This window comes from Hemiscyllium ocellatum, chromosome 37 (assembly GCF_020745735.1).
Source record: "Hemiscyllium ocellatum isolate sHemOce1 chromosome 37, sHemOce1.pat.X.cur, whole genome shotgun sequence".
NCBI lineage: Eukaryota > Metazoa > Chordata > Chondrichthyes > Orectolobiformes > Hemiscylliidae > Hemiscyllium > Hemiscyllium ocellatum.
Window position 1 is genome coordinate 34,982,650 of NC_083437.1, and position 21,608 is coordinate 35,004,257.

Below are 21,608 nucleotides of genomic sequence, written 5' to 3' on the forward strand. Positions count from 1 at the left end.
AAAGAATTTTAGGGTGGAAGCCATTTCAGTTCCCAGGAACCAATATCAACCATTTCTAGAGTGATCGAACGCAAAGAGAGAAAGTGAGGACTGTAGATGCTGGAGATCGGAGTCAAAAGTGTGGCACTGGAAAAGCCACAGCAGGTCAGGCAGCGTCCAAGGAGTAGGAGAATCTTTCCATGGATGCTGCCTGACCTGCTGTGCTGTTCCAGCACCACACTTTTCAACTGTGGTTGAATATGATGGCATGGTGGCTCAATGGTTAGCATTGCTACCTCACAGCACCAGGGATCTGAGTTCAATTCTAGCCTTGGGTGACTGACTGTGTGGGTTTCCTCCCACAATCCAAAAAGATGCGTAGGATAGGTGAATTGGCCTTGCCCATAGTGTTCAAGGATGTTTAGGTTAGGTGGATTAGTCTGGGGTAACATGAAGTAATAGGGGAGGGGAATAGGTCTGGATGGATGCTTCTTGGGAAGGTTTTTGAGGACTTGTTGGGGTGGAGGGCCTGTTTCCACACTGTAGGGATTCTAATACAAAGAAAAGCTATTTTTATTTAATCCCAAACTGTATCTTTCAGTTACATTAGATTTTTTTCCTACATTAGCTTTTTTCTCATATCAGTCATCTTGTGATTTTCTGATTGTTATTGTGACAGTGAGATCTCTGTGTTCCTTCACATCAAGCCTTTTCCACATGAAGGTGAGAATCGTTCTGTCATGAGCAACTGTACTTTCAACATGCCTCAGTTTTAAACTCTGGGATTCCCACCTTAAATCTCTCCTCCCCCTCTGTCCTTAAAACCTACTTTTTTGAATAAGTTCTTACTCTCTTATCTCCTTATGTGACTCAGTTTCTCAGTGACTCAGATGGTGTGGAGTTATATACAGTGGATGTCCAAAGAGACTTGAGGGTTTAGACTTTAAAGTGTCAAAACTGATGCAGAAATTAATAAAGAAGGTTAATGGAACATTGGCCTTTATATCTATAGGACTAGAGTACAGGGACACAGAAGTAATGCTGCAGCTATGTGAAACTGTGGTTCAAACCTACTTGGAGTACAATGAGCAGATCTGGGCACCACACTTCAGAAAGGATATATTGATGTTGAGAGGAGTACTGTGTAAGTTTACAAGAGTAATATTTGGACTTCAAGCGTTAATTTGTGAGGAGCGATTATACAAATTAGGCTTGCTTTCTCAAGATTTAGAAGATTACAGGGTGATCGGATCAAACTCTTCGAAATATTAACAGGAAAAGACAGGGCAGATAAAAAGAAACTATTTCTTCTACTCATTGGTGATTCTAGAACTAGGGGACATGGTCTGAAAATTAGGACCAGACTATTTGAGAGAAATGTGATGAAACACTTCTACATACAAAAGGTGGTAGAGATTTGGAACTCTGTTCGACAACTGCAATTGATGCCAAATCAGTTGTTAATTTTAAATCGAAGGTAGATACATTTTTGTTAAGGGCATTAAGGGATATTGTCCAAAGGCAGTTATATGGAGTTAGGCCACTGATCAGCCTGTCACAGGTTAGGCAACACAGTGGCTCAGTGGTTGGTGCTGCTGCATCAGAGGGACCCAGGTTCAATTCCACCCTCAGGTGAATGTGTGGAGTTTACACATTGTCCCCATGTCTGCATGGGTTTCCTCCCATAGGCTGTGTTGATTGGCCATGGAAATTATAGGGTTATGGAGTAAGGCAGATCTGGATGGGAGGGTCAATGTGGACTCAATGGGCTAAATGGCCTGCTTCCACAATGTAGAGATTCTATGGTGGAATAGGCTTGAAGAGTTGAGCAGTCTAACCCTGTTCCTGGCTTCAAATGTCTCTGGGATATTCTACTAAGATCAAGGTAAGTTGTGCTTAACTTAATGCTAAGTCTGTGCTGCAACCTGATGCCTTCAGCAGCCTGAATATTTTACAGGATATTTACAATTCGCAAGTGACTTTCATCTTATGTCAGTCTAGCTGAATCTAAATCATGGTCCCGGAAAAGAAGAGTGAATGTCTGGTCGCTTGAAACCATAATTATTAACTTCGGGAGAATAGAAATAGCAGTCAACCTAAATTTCTTGCAGTCTAGGGAACCATTTCAGAGCAAGAAAATCTTAACTCATCTATGTGACTGAACCAAGACATGAAACCTTCAGGTCTACTCAATGCAGTCATTGTGTTTCTTTGATGTTGATACAATTCCAGGAGAAGATCTACAAATGTAAATGGTTTCACCACCACTATGCAAGATAAAATGGGATTGCATGTGGCTCGGTGGTTAGCACTGCTGCCTCACAGTGACAGTGAGTTGGGCTCAATTCCACCCTTGAGCAATTGTCTGGGTGGAATTTGCAAATGGTCCCCATGTTTCCGTGGGTTTGATCGGGTTTCCTCCCACAGTCTAAAGAAATGCAGGTTGGATGGATTGGCCATGTTAAATTGCCCCATAGTGTCTAGGGCTACATAGGTTAGGTTGGCTAGCCATGGTAAATGTGAGGCTACGGGGATAGGTATGTGGGTGGCACATCTGAATGGAATGCTGTTTGAGGGTTGACGTGGACTTGATGGACCGATTGGCCTCTTTCTGCATAGTAGGGATTCTATAAAGAGGCTTATATTTATATAGTGCCATTGACCATCTCAGTACATCCCACAACAGTTTACTGCCAATGAAGTTTGAGTATAGTCACCCTTATGATGTTTGAAACAAGCCAGACAATTTGGGTACAATAAGATCCCACAAGCAGCAATGTGACAATGGGCAAGTTATCTGTCTTAGTGGTGCTGGTTGAAAATTAAATATTGGCCAGAATTGAGAAGTATCCTGTTTTTAGAAATAGGGGCATTTTGCACCAATAGACAAGATCTGGGTTTAATGTCCATCCTCAAGATGTTATGTCCAACAGCACAGGTCTCTCTTAGTATTGAACTGGAATGTGAAACTCAGTTTCATACTCAAATCTACTGGGGTTTGAAAAAAAAGTCTAATGTGCTACGAATTGTTTCAAAGTTAGCTATTAGCACTGCTAAATACACCATCAATCTGTATCCTCATATGTTACATTTTTATTACTATTGAGGATCCAACCAAATGATTTTTTCCATTTTTTTCCCATCTGACAAGTATGAGTCAAACATGAGTCATTTTAAGAATTTATATTACTGAATATAACATTCAGATAAATTAGCAGGAAAGACATAAGCAAACAATGGCAGACATTTAAAGATGTAATTTATTGTCCTCAACAATGCAGAGGAGAGATTCTAATAGAGAGATAAACCAACCATGGCTGACCAAAAAAGTGAAGGAGGGGATAGAGTTGAAATGAATAGCTTTGAAGGAGGCAAAAGTCAGTGATTGCCCCAAGTCATAGAATCCCTACAGAGTGGAAACAGGCCATTTGGCCCATCGAATCCACACTGGCCCATGAACAGCATCCTACCCAGTGCCACTCTATCCCTGTAATCCTGCACTTCCCATAATCCACCTAACCAATACCTCCCTGGACACTATGGGCAATTTAGTAAGGCCAATCCACCTAATCTGTACATCTTTGGTCAAGGATAAATTTAGAATCCAGCAAAGGAGGGACAAAATGTAAGAAAGAATGTGAAAATGAACTCAAATGACAAATAAGTGAGAAATATAAAAACTGACAATAAGAACTTCTTTAAATATATAAAGGGAAGAAACAGGTCAAAGTGAACATAGAGCCAATTATTTTGTCTGAGATTTTCAAAAAGGTTTCAACCAGAGTAGATAGAGGGGAACTAGTAAATGTAGATTTGGACTTCCAGAAGGCACCTGACAAGGTATGTCACAAAATGCTATCAGAAGATGATGTTGGAAGTGTATACTGGTGTGCACGGAGAATTGGTTCACCAGCAGGAATCAGCAAATGGGGCTAGGTGGTTGTTTTTCAGGTTGGCAATCTGTAACCAATGGGGCTCCACAGAGATCAGTGCTAGGACCACAACTGTTTACAGTATATATTAATAACTAGCAGAAAAGAGGTAAATGCACTGTAGCCAAGTTTGCAGATGACACAAAAAATGAATTGAAAGGCAAGTTGCAAGAGGGATATGAATAGTTTATGGAGAGAATTGCTAGGTTAAGTATGTAGGAAAAAGTTGGCAAATGGTGTTTAAATGTTGGAAAATGTGAAGTTTCCATCTTGGAAAGAAGAACAAAAACAGAATTATTTAAATGTAGAGAAACTGCATAAAGCTACAACACAAAGGGAATTGGGGTGATTGTGCATGGAGCACAGAAAGCTAGCACACAGGTGCAGCAGATAATCAGGAATGCTCATGGAAATTTGGCCCTTATTTCAAGGGAGTTGGAGTATAAGAGTAGGGAAGTATCGCTGCAACTGTGCAAGGTGCTGGTGAGACCACATCTGGAACACTATGAGCAGTTTTAGCCCCCTTATTAAAGGAAAGCTATCATTTAATTGGAGGCATTTCAGAAAAGGCTCACTAGGATATGGTATGGAGGGATTATCTTATGGATAAAGTTTAAACAGGTTCAGACTTTAGTCATTGGAATTTAGAAGAATGAGAAATGATCTTATTGAGACATTTGGATTTTTAAGAGGCTGTTGCCCCTTATAGGAGAGTCCAGGCCTAGAGGACATTGTCTCAAAACAAAGGGATGCTAGTTTAAGACTGAGATGAGGAGATAATGTCTTCTCTCAGAGGGCTGTGATTCTTTGGAACCCCTTGCTCCAGAGAGCTGTAGGGGCAAAGTCCTTGTGTATGTTTAAAGTTGAGATAAATTCTTGAACAATAGGGGAATCAAGGGTTACAGGGAAAGAGCAGGAAAGTGGACATGAGGAGCTTTATCAGATCAATCATTATTCTACTGAATAGCAGAGGAGGTTTCAGGCATGGAATGACTAACTCCTGTTCCTATTGTTTATGGACTTACTCCAAAGTGTACATTTATTGCACCTAAATATTCAAAGTTGTTGACTCAAATAGAAAAGAGAAAGGAACTTGCATTTAAAATATGTTTCATCATGTTTTAGGCTGTCCCATGATGATTCATAATCAAATTTGCTTTTGAAGAGCACTAACTGTGATATAAATGAAAGAGTCAGTCAACTACAACAAGGTTACACAAATAACAAATGAGTGAAATGTTAATCTATATTGGTGCTGTTCCATAGAATCATAGACACCCTACAGTGAGGAAACAGGCCAATCAGCCCATTGAGTCCACACCGATTCTCTGAAGAACATCCCACCCAGATCCACCCCTGTTACCTTGTCCCTGTAACACTGTGTCTTCCACGGCTAATCTACATAACCTGCATATTTTTGGACTGTGAGAGGAAACCAGAGCACCCAGTGGAAACCCATGCAGTCACGGGGAGAATGTTCAAACTCCATATAAACCAAGGGTCCCTGATGTTTTCAGATAGCAGTGTTAACCACTAAACCGTGTGTTAACCACAATTAAAGAACATACAGTTTAGAACTAGGGTCTTTGTTTTTCATATCCACATCAGTTCCTCATTTCTGACAAGTAGTACATCCCTCAGGCAGCATTTAATGGTTGGGGTGGCAGGGTTTTCTAACCTAACATTGAATAAAATGGTAGAGTACTCAATTCCCCGCTTCTATACAGCAGTCAGTTAATACTCTGAGGAGTGGCTTGACCACAACACCCTATATAAATTGTTGTGATCATTCAGAATTTGGTATTTTTGCATATATCCTGATGAATGCAAGACAAAAAACTTCAACATATTAGAGTCAAAGAGTTATAGAGAGGTACTGCATTGGAGACAGACCCTTCAGTCCAATTCATCCATGCCAACCAGATATCCTAAATTAATCTAGTCCCATTTGCCAGCACTTGGTCCATATCGCTCCAAACTCTTCCTATTCATATGCCCATCCGGATACCCTTTCAATATTGTAATTGTACCAGCCTTCATCACTTCCTTTCCAGCTTATTCCATATACACACCACCCTCTGTGTGAAAACGTTGCCCCTTAGATCCCTTTCAAATACTTCCCCTCTCACCCTAAATCTATGCCCTTTAATTCTGGACTCCCCCTGTCTCAGGGAAAATACCTAGCCATGCTCTTCATGATTTTATAAACCTCAATAAGGACACCCCTCAGCCTCTGACGCTCCAGGGAAAACAGCCCCAGCATATTCAGCCTCTCCCTTTAGCTCAAACCTCCAACCCTGGCAATATCCTTTCTGAACCCTTTCACAGTACTCTTCCTATAGGAGGGAGATCAGAATTGAGCACAATATTCCAAAAATGGCCTCACCAATGTCTTGTACAGACGCAACATGGCCTCCCAATTCCTTTGTCTCTCTTTTCAGTAATATTGAATTTCAATGTCAAAAAGAAACCATTCTGAGGAGTTTAACTGGCCTGATTGGACCTTCCATCCTCACCTTGATTCTACCATTAAGGGAAGAATTGATCCCAAATTGCTCAGTTCCAAAGAAGAGTCATATCAGAGTGATAACTCTTTTTTACAGATACTGCCAGACTTTCTGAGTTTCCTCCAGTAGCTTCTGTTTTTATCCTGATTGGTCATTTTATTTCAGTGAATATTCTTTACATGCAGGTATTTTTAAGCAGAGATTTTATAACATACCTCTGGAGCAGGTGGGACATGAACCAGGTTTCCTGGGTCCAGGGTTAGGGCCGCTCAAGAGTTCCCTGCTTTATGTATACACTTGACTAAATGGATAACACACACACACACACACACACACACACACACTTGCCTGTTGCGCTTCCCTGCATAACAAGTGTGCAATATTTTAAAGATCATTATTGATAAGTGAAAGACTAGTTTGAGAAATCCTAATATGCTATGGATTTCCTGTTTGCTGAGATACTCTTAACATATCGTAAAGGTGCATTTGTTAACTTAAACAGGAGTAAGTGACAGACCTGACTCTGTGTGAAGTTGATTTTTACCATGGACAAGTAAATGATGGCTCCCAGATGTTGGATAGGAGTTCCTTCCCAGCCTTTGATGGGTTTCTGTAGCAGGTATTTCTCTAGCTCTTGCCTCTTCCAGCTCTCATCACAAGGGATCTAATAACCAGGAGCAACAAACAGATTAAACAGGACAAAATAAAGAATTGTAGATGTTGAAGAACTGAAACGAAAGCCGAAATTGCTGGAAAAAGTCAACGGATCTGTCAGCATCTGTGGAGAGGGAGAAGAGTTAAGATTTCAAGTCTAGGGACCTTTCTTCAGAACTGTTATAACAGAATCCAGTCATATCTCTCTGGTTTAATAAGAATTCATTGGCTCAGATGCACTTACAGAGTTAATAGGGAAACTTGTCTCTTAATATATTTTCACAGAAAATTCAACGAAACAGGTTACATTTCAAAGGCAGCCAGAGAATTAGAGTTCTATTGAATGTTCCTTTTTAGATCACAGTGAAGCTAATGACTCAGTGAAGACATTTTCCTATGCCTCCCTTTACGATATCACCCATGCATTCTTCATTAATCTAGAACAGCCCTATTCATAATCTTGATATTACCTAACTCCTAAGAAAACACTTTCAAAGTAGGAAATGAATCAATTGATGCAATTTACCCTTTCGTGATAAGAGTTGTGCTTACAATGGTGAGCTGCCAAACAGACTGTCTCTGATGTCAATGATGTATGACCGATGACAGGCTCCTTACGTGCTTGCATATTTTTTTTCCTTTCTAACCCTTCTGACTACATTCTAAAATTAAAATTTTCTTTTTTTTTGCATTAGAATTTATTTTAAAGTTTAAGTACGCTTCCCTTCCTGTTTCTACCGCAGTTTTGAATATCCCTTACATTCCTTCCAAATGTCTTTCTCAGCTCAGTTTCTGAAGGTGTTTATTCTTGTAGGGTACCTTTCATTGATCACTAACTGCCAATTCTACCTTGCCTGAAAGATGAATTTCATGAGTGAGCATTGATACTGGATGCTAGCTGTCTACTCCAACATGCGAGCAGCAAAGAAGAGCCTAACCTTGGAATCACGGGACATTGAGATACATACTAGTTTACAATAAAATCCATAGGATAATCATCCAGGAGCAGGACCCTAAATGATTTCCAGGGTGCCACAATCATTGAGACCAATGGCAGAACCCCAAGTACTATGCTGGGGTAACACAGGTTGACTTAATGCTTTCTCCATCTTCATTCCATTCTGAAGAAGAAGCAAGCTCATAATTTTAATTCTCTCTCCACGGGTGCTAGCAGACCTGCTAAATATTCTTCAGCATTTTTTGTTTTTGCCTTAATGTAGATTTGTGATTGATCCTGGATCATGCTTAAGCAGTGTCATTCAATTTCTCATTAAATATTAAACCTTGAAGTTTGCCACCCTCCTTCACATCAACGATTGATGCGGTGAAGTCTGAAAAAAAAGGAACATTGCCTACCAGCACAGACAGCTTTTGCTCTTTATGTGGACGATAGATGGAGGCCTTCTTCACTCTTCTTGGCAAATGGGCCATCCATATTCTAAACTCTTCTGTATCTGGACAGGTGATTATCCTAGAATCGAACATTGAACCTAATGAGAAGAAAATATTGGGACAATTGAAAGTTATTCCATTACAGAGGTGTGTATATATGTGTACTATAAAAACAATTCACTTGCCCTTAGAGCATACAATGTAATGTCGGTCTGTCAGCCTCTATTTAGTATCTTATACACTCAGGTTCATTTGCTTTAACCTCTATATTATCTCCCAAATGATCTAGGGTCAAAAATTATTGAAGATACAAAATTATCATTGCTCTAATGAAGAGCATGAGTATCACAATGTCTTTATCAATGGATTCTTCCTTCCTAGCCTTATATCATCACTCATTTCTCTGGCATAACTCACCAATTCTTCTCCAGTTGGCAGCTTTGTGAATTTGGATTTGTTCCAGCTTTTACATTGTGTTGGAGAAGGTCCCCTGCCCATATCAGCCTTGGCAATTGGTCTTGTACTCAGCCTCCCCTCTAATAGAGCAATGTCGCAATAGTGTATAATCTTTCACAAGGGAATTGCGTATATATTTTTGAAAGGAAAAATACATTGCAGGGTTGTGGAAAAACAGCTGGAGAGTTGAATTACTGGTAGCTCTTTCAAACAGTTGAGACAAGTATAAATTACCTCATTCTCTGTTCTGCACTTATCCAGAGAATAGACTAACTAAATTGTTCAATATTGACACTAATCATGAGGAAAGATTGTTTCTTGGTTTACATTGTATGGGAGTGGTCAATCCTCATAATGTGTCCTTCTTCATCTCACTGTTTGTTTGGCTGTCCTGTTAATACTGGACTGGGAACAAGAGTTGCAACTTTGCCTATTCTATTTATCCATGCAATGACCTGACAAAACCATTAACAGAGTGATTCAGAGCTATGCTGGAATTCATATGTGACTGATTGGAAGCTGTGACCAGAAACTTGAGAGATTCTGTTATGCACCTCATAAACATTTGCACTTGGGTGTGGGGCAACATTGTCAGACAATTAGGGATGGACAATTTGATGTCAACAATGCCCACATCCCGCTCATTTTTTTCTTAAAAAGCCAAGTACATGTTCCATGTTCATTGTCAGCAGTAAACATATTTGCATTTTGTGATGGATAAACTTTTACTTTGCATCTGCATTACAACAATGACTATACTTATGAAGTGTCAGCACATTTTACTGGGCATTAGAAGTACCTTTGATAAGTTATAGCTTTAAAATTCCTGCAGAAGTGCAGCGAAAAACTCAATGCTGATGTTCCAGTGCAGTACTGGAGGACTGCTATGCTCTCAGAGGTGCTGTCTTTTAGATGAGATATTAAATAGAGATGCTGTTTATCATCTCAGTTGAAAGTTATGAACTAATGCAGCACCTTTTGAAGAAAGGGCAGGAAGGTCTCACTAGTGTCTCTGTGGATATTTATCCCTTAACCTAGGAGAGAGATGACCTGGTCATTGTCCCACTTTATGGGAGCTTGTCACATTCAAATTTCCAGTTGTATTTTGTTCATTAAATATTTCTGAAGAATAGGCAGAGTTGTAATTAGTTGCAAAGTGCTTTGGAGTGTCCTGTCATCATAAAAGATGTAACATTTATATAGCACCTTCACATTGCTTTTGAAAGGCTTGCCCAGAGGCCTAATTCGAGTAAGCATGTGGAACACCTCTCCGCTAATAATATCACCATAGTCCTACTGGACCAGAGGGCTGCACTATCATTTGGGTGATTGGGTCAACCAGCACAAGGGTGCTGGTTTAACCCAAGAGTCACCATGCCTCAGACAAGGGAAAGATTGGGAAAGGAGAATCTTCAAGATAACCTCAACCAGGTCTGGGAATTGAACAAATGCTGTTGGCATCACGCTGCGTCACAAAGCGGACATTTGAATTAACTGACTCGTTACAGTTTGTTGGTGATTTAATCTGACTTGGATGAGATGCCGAGTCCCAAGGGTGAATTTCACCTGCTTTGGGGGATGAATACACAGACACCTGAAGTGAATTATGAAAATAATGTCAATACTTTGCAGACCAGGGCAAACTCAGACGTGGAGACACTATGACTGTTATTGCTGCTCTTTAAAGGGAAACCACAACTGGTTTGCAGCTGTGATGTGAGCACTCGGCATCGCTCAGTCAAAAGGCCACCTTGGTGCCAGGTGACATTTCAAGCTTTGAGTCAAAAGGTTGTGGGTTGAAGTCTCACTCCACAGACTTGAAAACACATCTCAGTCTGACTACCAAGGAACTGCTGCATTGTTGGAGGGTCCATCTTTCAAGTTAGTTCAGGGGTCCGAAAGATGCTATTTGAAGAAGAATAGGCTGTCCTGGAGAGCATTCATTCCTCCCTCATTCCATACCAACAAAAAAAATTTAGATGGAGATAGTGAAGACTGCAGATGCTGGAAGTCAGAGTTGATGACATGTGTTGCTGGAAAGGCACTGTAGGTCAGGCAGCATCGGAGGAACAGGGAAGTCAAGGTTTCTGTTCAGGACCCTTACTCAGGACTCACTGAAGTCCTGATAATGGGTCCTGACCGGAAACCTTGATTTTCCTGCTCCTCTGATGCTGGCTGACCTGCTGTGACCTTCCAGCTCCGCATTTTATTGATTAAAAACAATTAAATGTTCATTTGCCTGACTGTTCTGCGGCCTTATTGTGCCATGCAATAGTAGTTACATTTACTTGAATTAATTCAATTCAAAATGTTTTAAAAATAACAAATTGGTTTCAAAGATCTTTTGGATAAGCTGTGGAAGGTGCAACATCTATGGAGATTCGTTTTCTTTTAAATATGATCTCAAAGTGCTTGGGACAGATACAACTGCTATGTAGAGAATAACCTCAGGAAATGTGACAGAAGTTAAGCCTTTTTGTCTAAAGTGAATTATTTATTTGCACTGCATACTCAAGGTTGTAATTACCTGCAGTTAGCTGATTTCTCAAGATACAGTGAATACAAATGATAGATACTCTGCATACCATTTGTATGCTTCTGTTACATGTTCAATTGGATAAAATGTTTTAAAATGTTAAGGTGGCCATTTAATGTCATCTAGTCCAACACAATCTCAGGCAAATATCTGGACAGGTTTCAACGTAAAAAGCTCCAAATGAAATTGCAAATTAAGTTTCTCTGCAAACTTCCTTGGTATTTGAAAGCTTTTGAACGTCTGACCCAATTAAGTGTCGCTCTGAGAAAGAAAGAAGCACAATTACGTAGCACCTCTCTCAGCTTCAGAAGGTTGTTAAGCATTTTATAACTAATGAAGTGTTTTTGCAGTGTAGTTCATTGTAATGTAAGACTCAAAGCCTGTTTGCTCCTACAAACAGCTTTAATTGTTGAGGAGACCTTGGAAATCAGCCATTTAATGCAGAATTCCATTGAAGAAAATGTGTGTTGTTTGCTCTTACCAGTAATTTCAAAAGTATTTTCCATCAACGTTCTGACTGAAATTCCTGACAGAGGCAACAATCCCTGGAAAATGAAGAGGGTGTCAATGAATTGTCAGCATTTCCTCAGCTACATTCAGGGCTTGGTATAGGTGTGGCTTTAAGACTCACAAGTTATCTTCAAAGTTTTTTTGATACACTTTAGCTATTCACCAAACACTTCACACGAAACCTCTCTCTCCAGTCTCAGCATGCCCTCAAATCATTTTACAACAATGTTAGAACGATGTCTCTTGTACAATTGTTACTCAAACTTGCATTTGGTGCACACAGCTTTCCTACACACACCCATCCTTTACACAAAGGCAATTATTTATGCACCATTTACACTATGTATCCCTATTAAATATGTATCCCTTACATGGGTGGCACGGTGGCACAGTGGTTAGCACTGCTACCTCATAGTATCAGAGATCCGGGTTCAATTCCCGACTCAGGCAACTGACTGTGTGGAGTTTGCACGTTCTTCCCGTGTCTGTGTGGGTTTCCTCCCACAGTCCAAAGATGTGTGGGCCAGGTGAATTGGCCATGCTAAATTGCCCATAGTGTTAGGTAGGGGGTAAATGTAGGGGTATGGGTGGGTTGCACGTCGGTGTGGACTTGCTGGGCCGAAGGGCCTGTTTCCACACTGTAAGTAATCTAATCGAGAAAAGCAATAAGTACCATTTAAATATGTATCCCTTGTACAAAAACTCTTATTTACGGTATTACGATTTCCTTGTCGAGGATATTTTCTCCCTTGGTTTCACTCTCAAATTCTTTACTGTGCAAGGCAGTAGTGATTGGATCATTATGTCTATTCAAGAATGAGGTAGACAATGTTTTAATGATTAAGGGAGTCAAGGATTATGGTGAAAAGGCAGGAAAATGGTATTAAGATGGTTATCAGATCAGTCTTGACCTCATTGAATGACAGACTAGACTCAATGGGCTGAATTTGAACTTTAGGAAATCACCTGGCTTTCATTCTCAGGGGATTGGGAGGACAATGCAGCTTCATCACTTTTGTCTCTGAAGGTTCAAGACCCACTCCAGCACAAATTGGAGCTGAGACTCCTATGCAATAGTGAGGGGACTATCAATGGAGCAGTCTATTGGAGGGAATGCTAAATCAAGGCTCTATTTTCCTTCTAAGCTGATCCTGTTTTGAAGAGAAGCAAACAATTATCCTTGAATCAATGCTGCACAAGCAGGTTGTCTGCATTTATCACATTGTTTTTTTTTGTGGGATCACTTTTGTGAGCAAAATTGTTTTTTCTAGATTTCAACAGAGATTCCATTGCAAAAGCATTCAGTTGTAAAGTGATGTGGTTGTGAAAGATTGAAAATCTTTCCTTTTATATTCTCAGGTTTATCCCTGCCTAGAGGAATCAGGAGTTTCATCTGTGGTCTTGGAAACACTGATCTGGGATTCAGGTAACACCTAGAAAAGGTAAGCAGTGAAGGAAGTGAACTTCCATCTATTCCCAATGGTGACACTATCCTTCCCAATAGCACTGACCAGGCTGGCTGTTTACATCAATGCAATGGAGAAAGACACTGGTGGAGGCTTTGGTCACACTGATAGGTTTTATTCAGTTAAATTGGATGTCAGCGATAAAAAGTAAGTAATAGTCCCAGAGAGCCACTTTCTCATAGACATAGAGAGAGAGAGAGACAACTGGTGGTGGTTTAATCTGAGGAGCATCATACTTGCGATGAGGTTGAGAAGGAGAATCCTTAATAGTAAACTCAGTCAATTTACTATGAACCTTGTGCTGTTGGCATCACATACCAGCTGTCCACCCTGAGGGGAAGTGATGGCCTAGTGATATTATCATTGAACTGTTACTCCAGAGACCCAGATAATGTTCTGGGGACTTGGGATTGAATCCTGCAATGGCAGATGGTGGAATCTGAATTCAATAAGTATCTGGAATTAAGAATCTAACGATGACTATGAATCAATTGTTGGTTTTTGGGAAAAACATCTGGTTCACTAATGTCCTTTAGAGAAAGAAACTGCCATCCTTACCTGGTCTGGCGTATATACGACTCAAGACACACAGCAATCTGGTAGACTCTTAACTGCCCTCTGGGCAATTAGGGATGGGCAATAAATGCTACCTAGCCAGTGATGTCCTCATCCCATAAATGAATAAAGGAAAAAAAAGCCAACTGAACTAACCAAGTACTTGTCAATCTACGACTGGGTTGCTCTCTTGTTAGAAAGAGATGAGTGGTAGTAAGTTTAACCTGAGGCTCACCATTCCTCAGGCAAGGGGAGAGGATGAAAAGGCATAATATAACAAAAGCAGTTCGACAGCCCATTTCATATTCAGATCATTGAAATCATAGAAAGGTACATGTCTGCCCAAGTGACAGAGTAGAGGGCAGACAATTCTGTAATCTGATTTAAAATGAAGACAACACAGATATTTTCACCTGATAAATGAACTTGTTTTTCTCATCATCTACGGCCAGAAGTAACAAATGCAATGGAAAGAGAACGAGGTGCCTTTTACTCTCTTCCTGTGGAAATTACCAAAACAAAAGGTGCATGGTTAAAATATTCAATCTTATTACTGGTTGGCATTGCATTAGTCATGATCATGCCATTAAAAAAACTATTTATTACCTGTCTTTTGGGCTGAAACTAATAGGTGATGAACATGCTATTGTAAATAATTGGGATGCTCCCCTCACAAACAGCAAATATGAGTTAATGCCATTGTTCCGTAATACATCCGACTAATCTCCAGGCATTGAAATTTCTACATCAACTTTTGATACAGGAAGTGGAATTGAGCAGATGCAATTCCCAGGAAGGTTTTGTCTCATTTTTGAGTGTCTGGTTCAGTGGACTCTTGACTGGAGTAGCTCAATGTTACTGGATTAGGAATCCAGAGTGTCTTCCAATGCTCTGGGATTAACAGCTGAAAATGTGTTGCTGGAAAAGTGCAGCAGGTCAGGCAGCATCCAAGGAACAGGAAATTCAACGTTTTGGGCATAAGCCCTTCTTCAGCCCTTTTCCTGTTCCTTGGATGCTGCCTGACCTGCTGCGCTTTTCCAGCAACACATTTTCAGCTCTGCTCTCCAGCATCTGCAGACCTCACTTTTTCCTCTGGGATTAACAGCCCATTTTAGCAGCAGAGATTATTTCAACTCCATTAGTTAATAATTCTGAAATAAAGCATTCCTCTCATAATGATCATGAAACCACCTGGATTATTGTAACCACTGAGTCGATGCACTCATTCCCTCCAGGAAAGAAATCGATCAGCCTTAAACAGTCTGAATTATATGTGACTGCAGACCCACAATAATATTGTTGACTCTTAACTGCCTTCTGAAATAACCAAACAAGCCACAGAGCTATACCAAACCACTACAGGAAAAAGCATCCTGGGAGTACCTGTGCACATGGCTGACAGTGAATCAGAAAAACAGCTCATTACACTTTCCCAAGAGTTGTTGTAGTTGGGCATTAACTAGAGGCAACACTCACAATCAAAGAATTAAGTAACAGTTTCTTCACTCAGGCCTCTGTCAGTGTTCATTTCTGCTCTTTAACACTTGCACACACCTCCCACTCACCCGGTTACAATCCTGAACTCCATGCCTTGGAAATATCTGATTTTTCTAATGCCTGAAGGATGTTACTGAGGCTGGGAGCAAGTTGGACTTGTTGGGTTATGGGCAAACAAGTAGGAAGGGAGATGTGAGCTGGCAAGGGATGATGGGGCAATTCCACAGGCAACCCAGAACCCAATCTGCAGCATAACAATTTAATCATTCCCATAGCATCACAGGTCAGTCCCTCAAACCTTGTTCAGCATTCACACTCAAAGGTGTAAGAAGACACTCTCACCCCCACTATCCTAAATCACTCTTAGCAATCCAAATTCCATTCCAACCACCCTTGTCTCCAGTTGGCGTTGGTGTTCTATTCATCATCCACCTACACATAGCTCTTACTCAGACATTGACAGCACTCAGGTTCCTGCTCACAGACAGCAGACATTTTCAATGCCTTAAAGCAGCAACAAACAAGAGCTTGTTAAGATTTAACACTGCAGACTGTGAGCAGTTCCAAAATTGCACCTCAGAGCGATGGAAGATCAGTTCCTTTTAATGTTTGTCAGTAATGGCTCAGTGGTAGGATGCTCTGAGTCACAGCGCTAATGAACTTGAGACCCACTCAAAAAATGGGAAGAAAAATATCTAGGTTGAAACTTCTGTGCAGTTCTGAGAAATGCTATTGTTCAACTGACATGTCAGACTGGAGCCCAATCTGAGATCTCGCATAATTGTAAAGTAGGGCAGGGGTATTATCTTGCTGTTTGTAGAACTGAGAGGTGCAAATCATTTCTTGTCATTTCTGCATAAGAAGATGGATTCTCTGATTTTTTTAATAAGTCACCAAAGTCCTACCTGACCATAGGGCTGCTCTCTCATATTAGATAGTGATGCTGGTTACCTGAGGGTCACCATGCCTCAGGTGAGGGGACATGTTGAGAAGGAGAGTCCTTCACAGGAACTTCAACTGGAATAGGAATTGAACCTATGGTAGTGGCAACCCTCCACATTGCAAATTTGCTTGTCTAGCTACAAGTAGTTATCTCCCTACAGAGTGCTTTAGGCTGATATTGAGGGTGTCAAAAACACAAAATAAAGTCTGCAATTGTGGCTCATGTCTCCATTAGGGGAGTATTGTGTGCCCATGCACAAACTCAGAGTAGGAAATCACCAGGGGTCCTGTGCTTGTCAAACATTAACTATTGCCCTGCCAACTACCTTTAGAGAAGTATCCAAGTCAATTCACACTCTTGGTAATTCTTCTTCCAGAATACAGGATCATAGAGTCATAGAGATGTAACAGCATGGAAACAGACCCTTCAGTCTGACTCTTCCATGCCAACCAGATATCCCAACCTTATCTAGTCCCATATCCCTTCAAAACCCTTCCTGTTAATATCCGCATCCAGATGCCTATTAAATGTTGTAATTGTTGCAGCCTCCACCTCTTCCTCTGGCAGCTCATTCCATACACATACAACCCTCTATGGTAAGAAGTTGCCCCTTCGGTCCCTTTTATATCTTTCCCCTCTCGCCCTAAACCTATGCCCTCTTGTTCTGGACTCCCCACTCAAGGGAAAAGACCTCATCTATTTTTCCTATCCATGCCTCACATGATTTTATAAACCTCCAAAAGGTCACCCCTCAGCCTCTGACACTCCAGGGAAACAGGCCCACCCTATTCAGCCTCTCCCTATAGCTCAAATCCTCCAACCCTGACAACATCATTTAAATCTTTTCTGAACCCTTTCAAGTTTCACAACATTCTTTCGATGGAAAGGAGACCAGAAGTGTCACAATATTCCAAATGTGGCCTGACCAATGTCCTGTACAACTGCAACATGATCTCCCAACACCTGTACACAATAGTCTGACCAATAAAGGAAAGCATACCAAACCCCTTCTTCACTATCCTATCTACCTGTGACTCCACTTTCAAGGAACTATGAACCTGCACTCCAAGGTCACTTTGTTCAGCAACATTCCAAAACTACGAAATATAATCACAAATCATTGACTCATTTTATTGATATATCCATCACCCATACTTGGTCTTTTTTGAAAAACAGAAAGTGTGCACAAGGAAAATAAACATATTTATCGGACAAATGCTGGCAAATAGAACTAGATTAATTTAGGATATCTAGTCAGCATGGATGAGTTGGACCAAAGGGTCCGTTTCTATGCTGTGCAAACTTGTTGTGGTTCTGTTCGCCTATTATAGGGCAAGCCAAACAGAGAACAGCCAGGGAATTCCTAGAGGCATGGCACTCATCCACAGATTCAATCAATAAGCACATCGATCTGGACCCAATATACCGACCACTGCAATGGACAGCTGGAACTGACAACTGGAAGCGGCAGATTCAAACCACTACAAATACCGGAGGAAAGATCACAGAAGTGCTTCACAGGAGGCTCCCAAGCACTGAGGATGTCACCTAGACATGGGACGAAATGTTTGCAACACAAATTCCCAGCTCAGCGAACAGAACCACACCAACGAGCACCCGAGCTACAAATCTTCTCCCAAACTTTGAATGCTGTGCAACCTCTATGACTACACTTTTGAATGTAATTTTTTAAAATGCCATTTTACTTACAGTCACTGCTCTTTAAATAGCTTGCTGCATTCTATTATAATGCAACATGTGCCCTGCATTTCCAAGCTAAATTACAATTGTTCATGGGACATGGATGTCACTGGCGACACCAGTATTTATTGCTCATTGCTGTGGGACTGTAATCACATGTAGACCAGATCAGGTAAGGATGGCTCATATCCTCCCTAAGGAGATTAATAAACCAGAGGGGTTTTTTGCAACAGTGGTGACACAAATCAAACTTAAATTTTAAACATTTGCCATTGGGTTTTAAACGCGTTTCTTTCTAGTTTATTAACCCAGTGACATCACCATTCCACAACTGTCTCTCCCATTATGGAAAAATACAGAAAGAGCTGTTTCTTAAAAAAAAGGCATGTAGTGGGAATCATAACTTCAGATCTCTCTTCCTGGTCCTGGTTGTTGTTACTGTGTTGTAGCTGGAACATGGTGGCCTTGTTGTGCTATATAAATGCAGGTCTTCAAAGATTTCAAACAATCCTTTAGGGGGCACTGCTGAGCTTGCAGCAGACACTGTGTTAATAACACTTATTCATCTTCTAATCAATCTTCTCAGTGATGTCATTACATACCACTGGATTAGGCAGGACTTGAACCTAGGCCTCCTGGCTTGGAGGCAGGGACGCTACCACTGCACCACACCAACCCACTAAAGGTCAACAATGGCGGGATTTGGACACGTAACTTCTGAACAATTAATTTCTCATTACACTGCCTTATACCACTCTGTCACAGCAATCATGATATATGCTCAGACTGGCTGGGAAGAAGAGAGTGTTCACGTTAAATTAGCAAAATGTCCAAAGAAGTGGTCATTTTAAGTGGATTGTAATCTGACATGGATGCACTGAAGATCGGTTACCTTATTGTATTGTTCATGAAGGACAACAGAGGAGGACCACACAATTTCACCAAGAGACCCGATGTCTTCTCCTTCCCAGCCTATTACAGGCTCAGTGCGGATGATCTCCTCCAGTTCTCTGCGTGACTTCCCCCAAAGCAATTCCGTCTGCAAACAATTAATTGCATAATGAGGTAAATGTACAAACTATACACATCTTAACTCCTCCAATTTAAAATGATGACCACTATGTTCAAAATGGCTTCATAATCCAGCTCTTCCTCCCATACAATCTTCTTGAATGCTAGCATCCCTACAGTGTGGAAGCAGACCATTCTGCTTATTGAGGAGTGTCATAGAATGAGGCACTGGAAAAGCACAGCTGGTCATGCAGCATCCGAGGAGCAGGAGAATCGACGTTTCAATCATAATATCTTCATCAGGAATATAGAGGATGGTTTCCAAGGGGGCTGAGAGATAAATGGGAGAGGGGTGGGGCTGGCAAGAAGGTAGCTAGGAATGCATTGGGTGAATGAAGGTGGGAGGTAATGGTGATAGGTCAGAGTGGAGGATGGAGTGGATAGGTGGGAAGGACGATGGACAGGTAGGACAGATCAAGAGGGCGGTGCCGAGTTGGAGGGTTGAACCTGGGATCAGGTGGAGAGAGAGGAGATCAGGAAACTGATGAAATTGACATTGATTCCATGTGGTTGGAGGATCCTGAGGCTCATTGAGTCCACATTGACTCTCTGAAGAGCATCTTACCCAGATCCACCCAGCCTGCACATCCCTGGACAATTTAGCACAGCCAATCCACCCAGAGAAAACACATGCAGACACAAGGAGAATGTGTAAACACCACCAGACAATTGCCCAAAGCTGGAATCGAACCTGGGTTTCTGGCACTATGAGGCAGCAGTGCTAGCTACTGAGCCACCGTGCCACACTAAACAGCTCAAGTTAGCACGCCAAATGCTTCTTCACCACTGCATCTACCTTTGACTCCACATTCAAGGAACTGTGCACCTATATCCGTAGGTCTCTTTGTTCAGCAATTCTCCCCAGGATCCATACACTCAGTGTATACATCTTGCCCTGGTTTGACTTAACAAAATGCAACACCTCACATTTATCCAAATTAAATCCCATCTGCCACTCCTTGGTCCATTGGCCCAACTGATTAAGGTGCTATTGTACTCTGAGATAATCTTCATCACTGTCCATTTCACTACAAAGTTTGCAAACTTACTAACCATACCTCCTTTGTACACATCCAAATAATTTATATAAATGAGAAAAAGTAGTGGATCTAACACCGATCCTTGTGGCACATTGTTGGTCACAGGCCTCCAGTCCGAAAAATAATCCTCTACTGCCAACATCTTCTATCTCCTACCTTCGAGTCAATGTTGTATCCTATTGGCTATCTCCCCCAGGATTCCATGTAATCTACCCATGCAAAACCTTGTTGAATGCCTTGCTGAAGTCCTTATAGACAATGCCTACCACTGTACCTTCGATTAACCAACTCTGCACAACCAAGTAATGTGTCAGAAACCATCCTCAACTCCTTCCCCAGCTAATTGGTCAGGCCACTGAGCTTGTTGGGCAAGAGCTTGTGCATTTTCATCCCATTGTCAACAAATCATTCAAGGCTGCATTTGATCATGACTTATCTTGCTATCACAAGATCCCTACTGTGTGGAAATAGGCCAGTTGGACCAACAAGTCCACACTGACCCTCCAAAGGGTATACCACCCAGACCCATTCCACTGCCCTATTACTCCACATTTTCCCTGACTAATGCACCTAACCTACACATCCCTGAACCGTATTGGTAATTTAGCATGGCCAATTCACCTAGCCTGCACATCTTTGGATTGTGGGAGGAAACCGGAGCACCCAGAGGAAACCCATGCAGCCATGGGGAGAATATGCAATCTTCACACAGACAGTCACCCGAGGCTGGAATCAAACCCTGGTCTCTGATGCTGTGAGGTAGCAGTGCTAATCACTGAGCCACCGTGCCACCCTAATCAGCCTATCTCTTCCCCTAAACTTACTGTCCCTCTGATTCTGGCCACTTTTGTTTCACCATGTCAGTTGTGCCACCCGTCAGCCACTTAGACCCACGCTTTCGAAAGACCCTCCCTAAACGCTTTCCAATCACTTGCCTTCTGAAGGACCAACTCAATATTCAGCTCTTTGTTGGTATTTTCTTTTTTTGCTTGGGTCGTATTTAAGACATTATCTTAAATCAGCTGTTTCAGAGATGTTATGATACACTTCCATAGCAGGTGGGATTTGAACCTGGGTTTCAGGATCAAAGATAAACACACTGCATTACACCATAAAAGTTGAACAAAATGCTTGGCTTTCAATTTTCTCAGAGTACCCCAATGCTAGCCTCCTTATCCCATCCCAATGCCAGACTCCTTATCCCATCCCAATGCCAGACTCCTTATCCCACCCCAATGCTAGCCTGTTTATCCATTTAGCCATGTGTCTACTGGGCAAAGTTTAAATCTCACCAGCTGCCACAGTGCTGAGATTTGAACACATTTCCCCTCAGTCTAGACCTCTGGATTGCTGACCCAGTAACATACCA

General features: G+C 41.4%; 1 protein-coding gene across 1 annotated transcript in view; it reads right to left on the reverse strand.

The window, feature by feature from the left end:
- The window catches only part of LOC132833494 (probable pleckstrin homology domain-containing family N member 1), a 64,969-nt gene that overhangs the window by 11,141 nt on the left and 32,220 nt on the right, over positions 1-21,608 (reverse strand). Inside the window, exons 5-9 of the mRNA XM_060851804.1 lie at positions 19,021-19,167; positions 14,401-14,487; positions 11,938-12,001; positions 8,429-8,562; positions 6,936-7,082 (exon numbers count right to left, since the gene is read on the reverse strand). Coding sequence (XP_060707787.1) covers positions 6,936-7,082; positions 8,429-8,562; positions 11,938-12,001; positions 14,401-14,487; positions 19,021-19,167 — 579 coding nt within the window. The remainder of the gene's footprint in view (positions 1-6,935; positions 7,083-8,428; positions 8,563-11,937; positions 12,002-14,400; positions 14,488-19,020; positions 19,168-21,608) is intronic.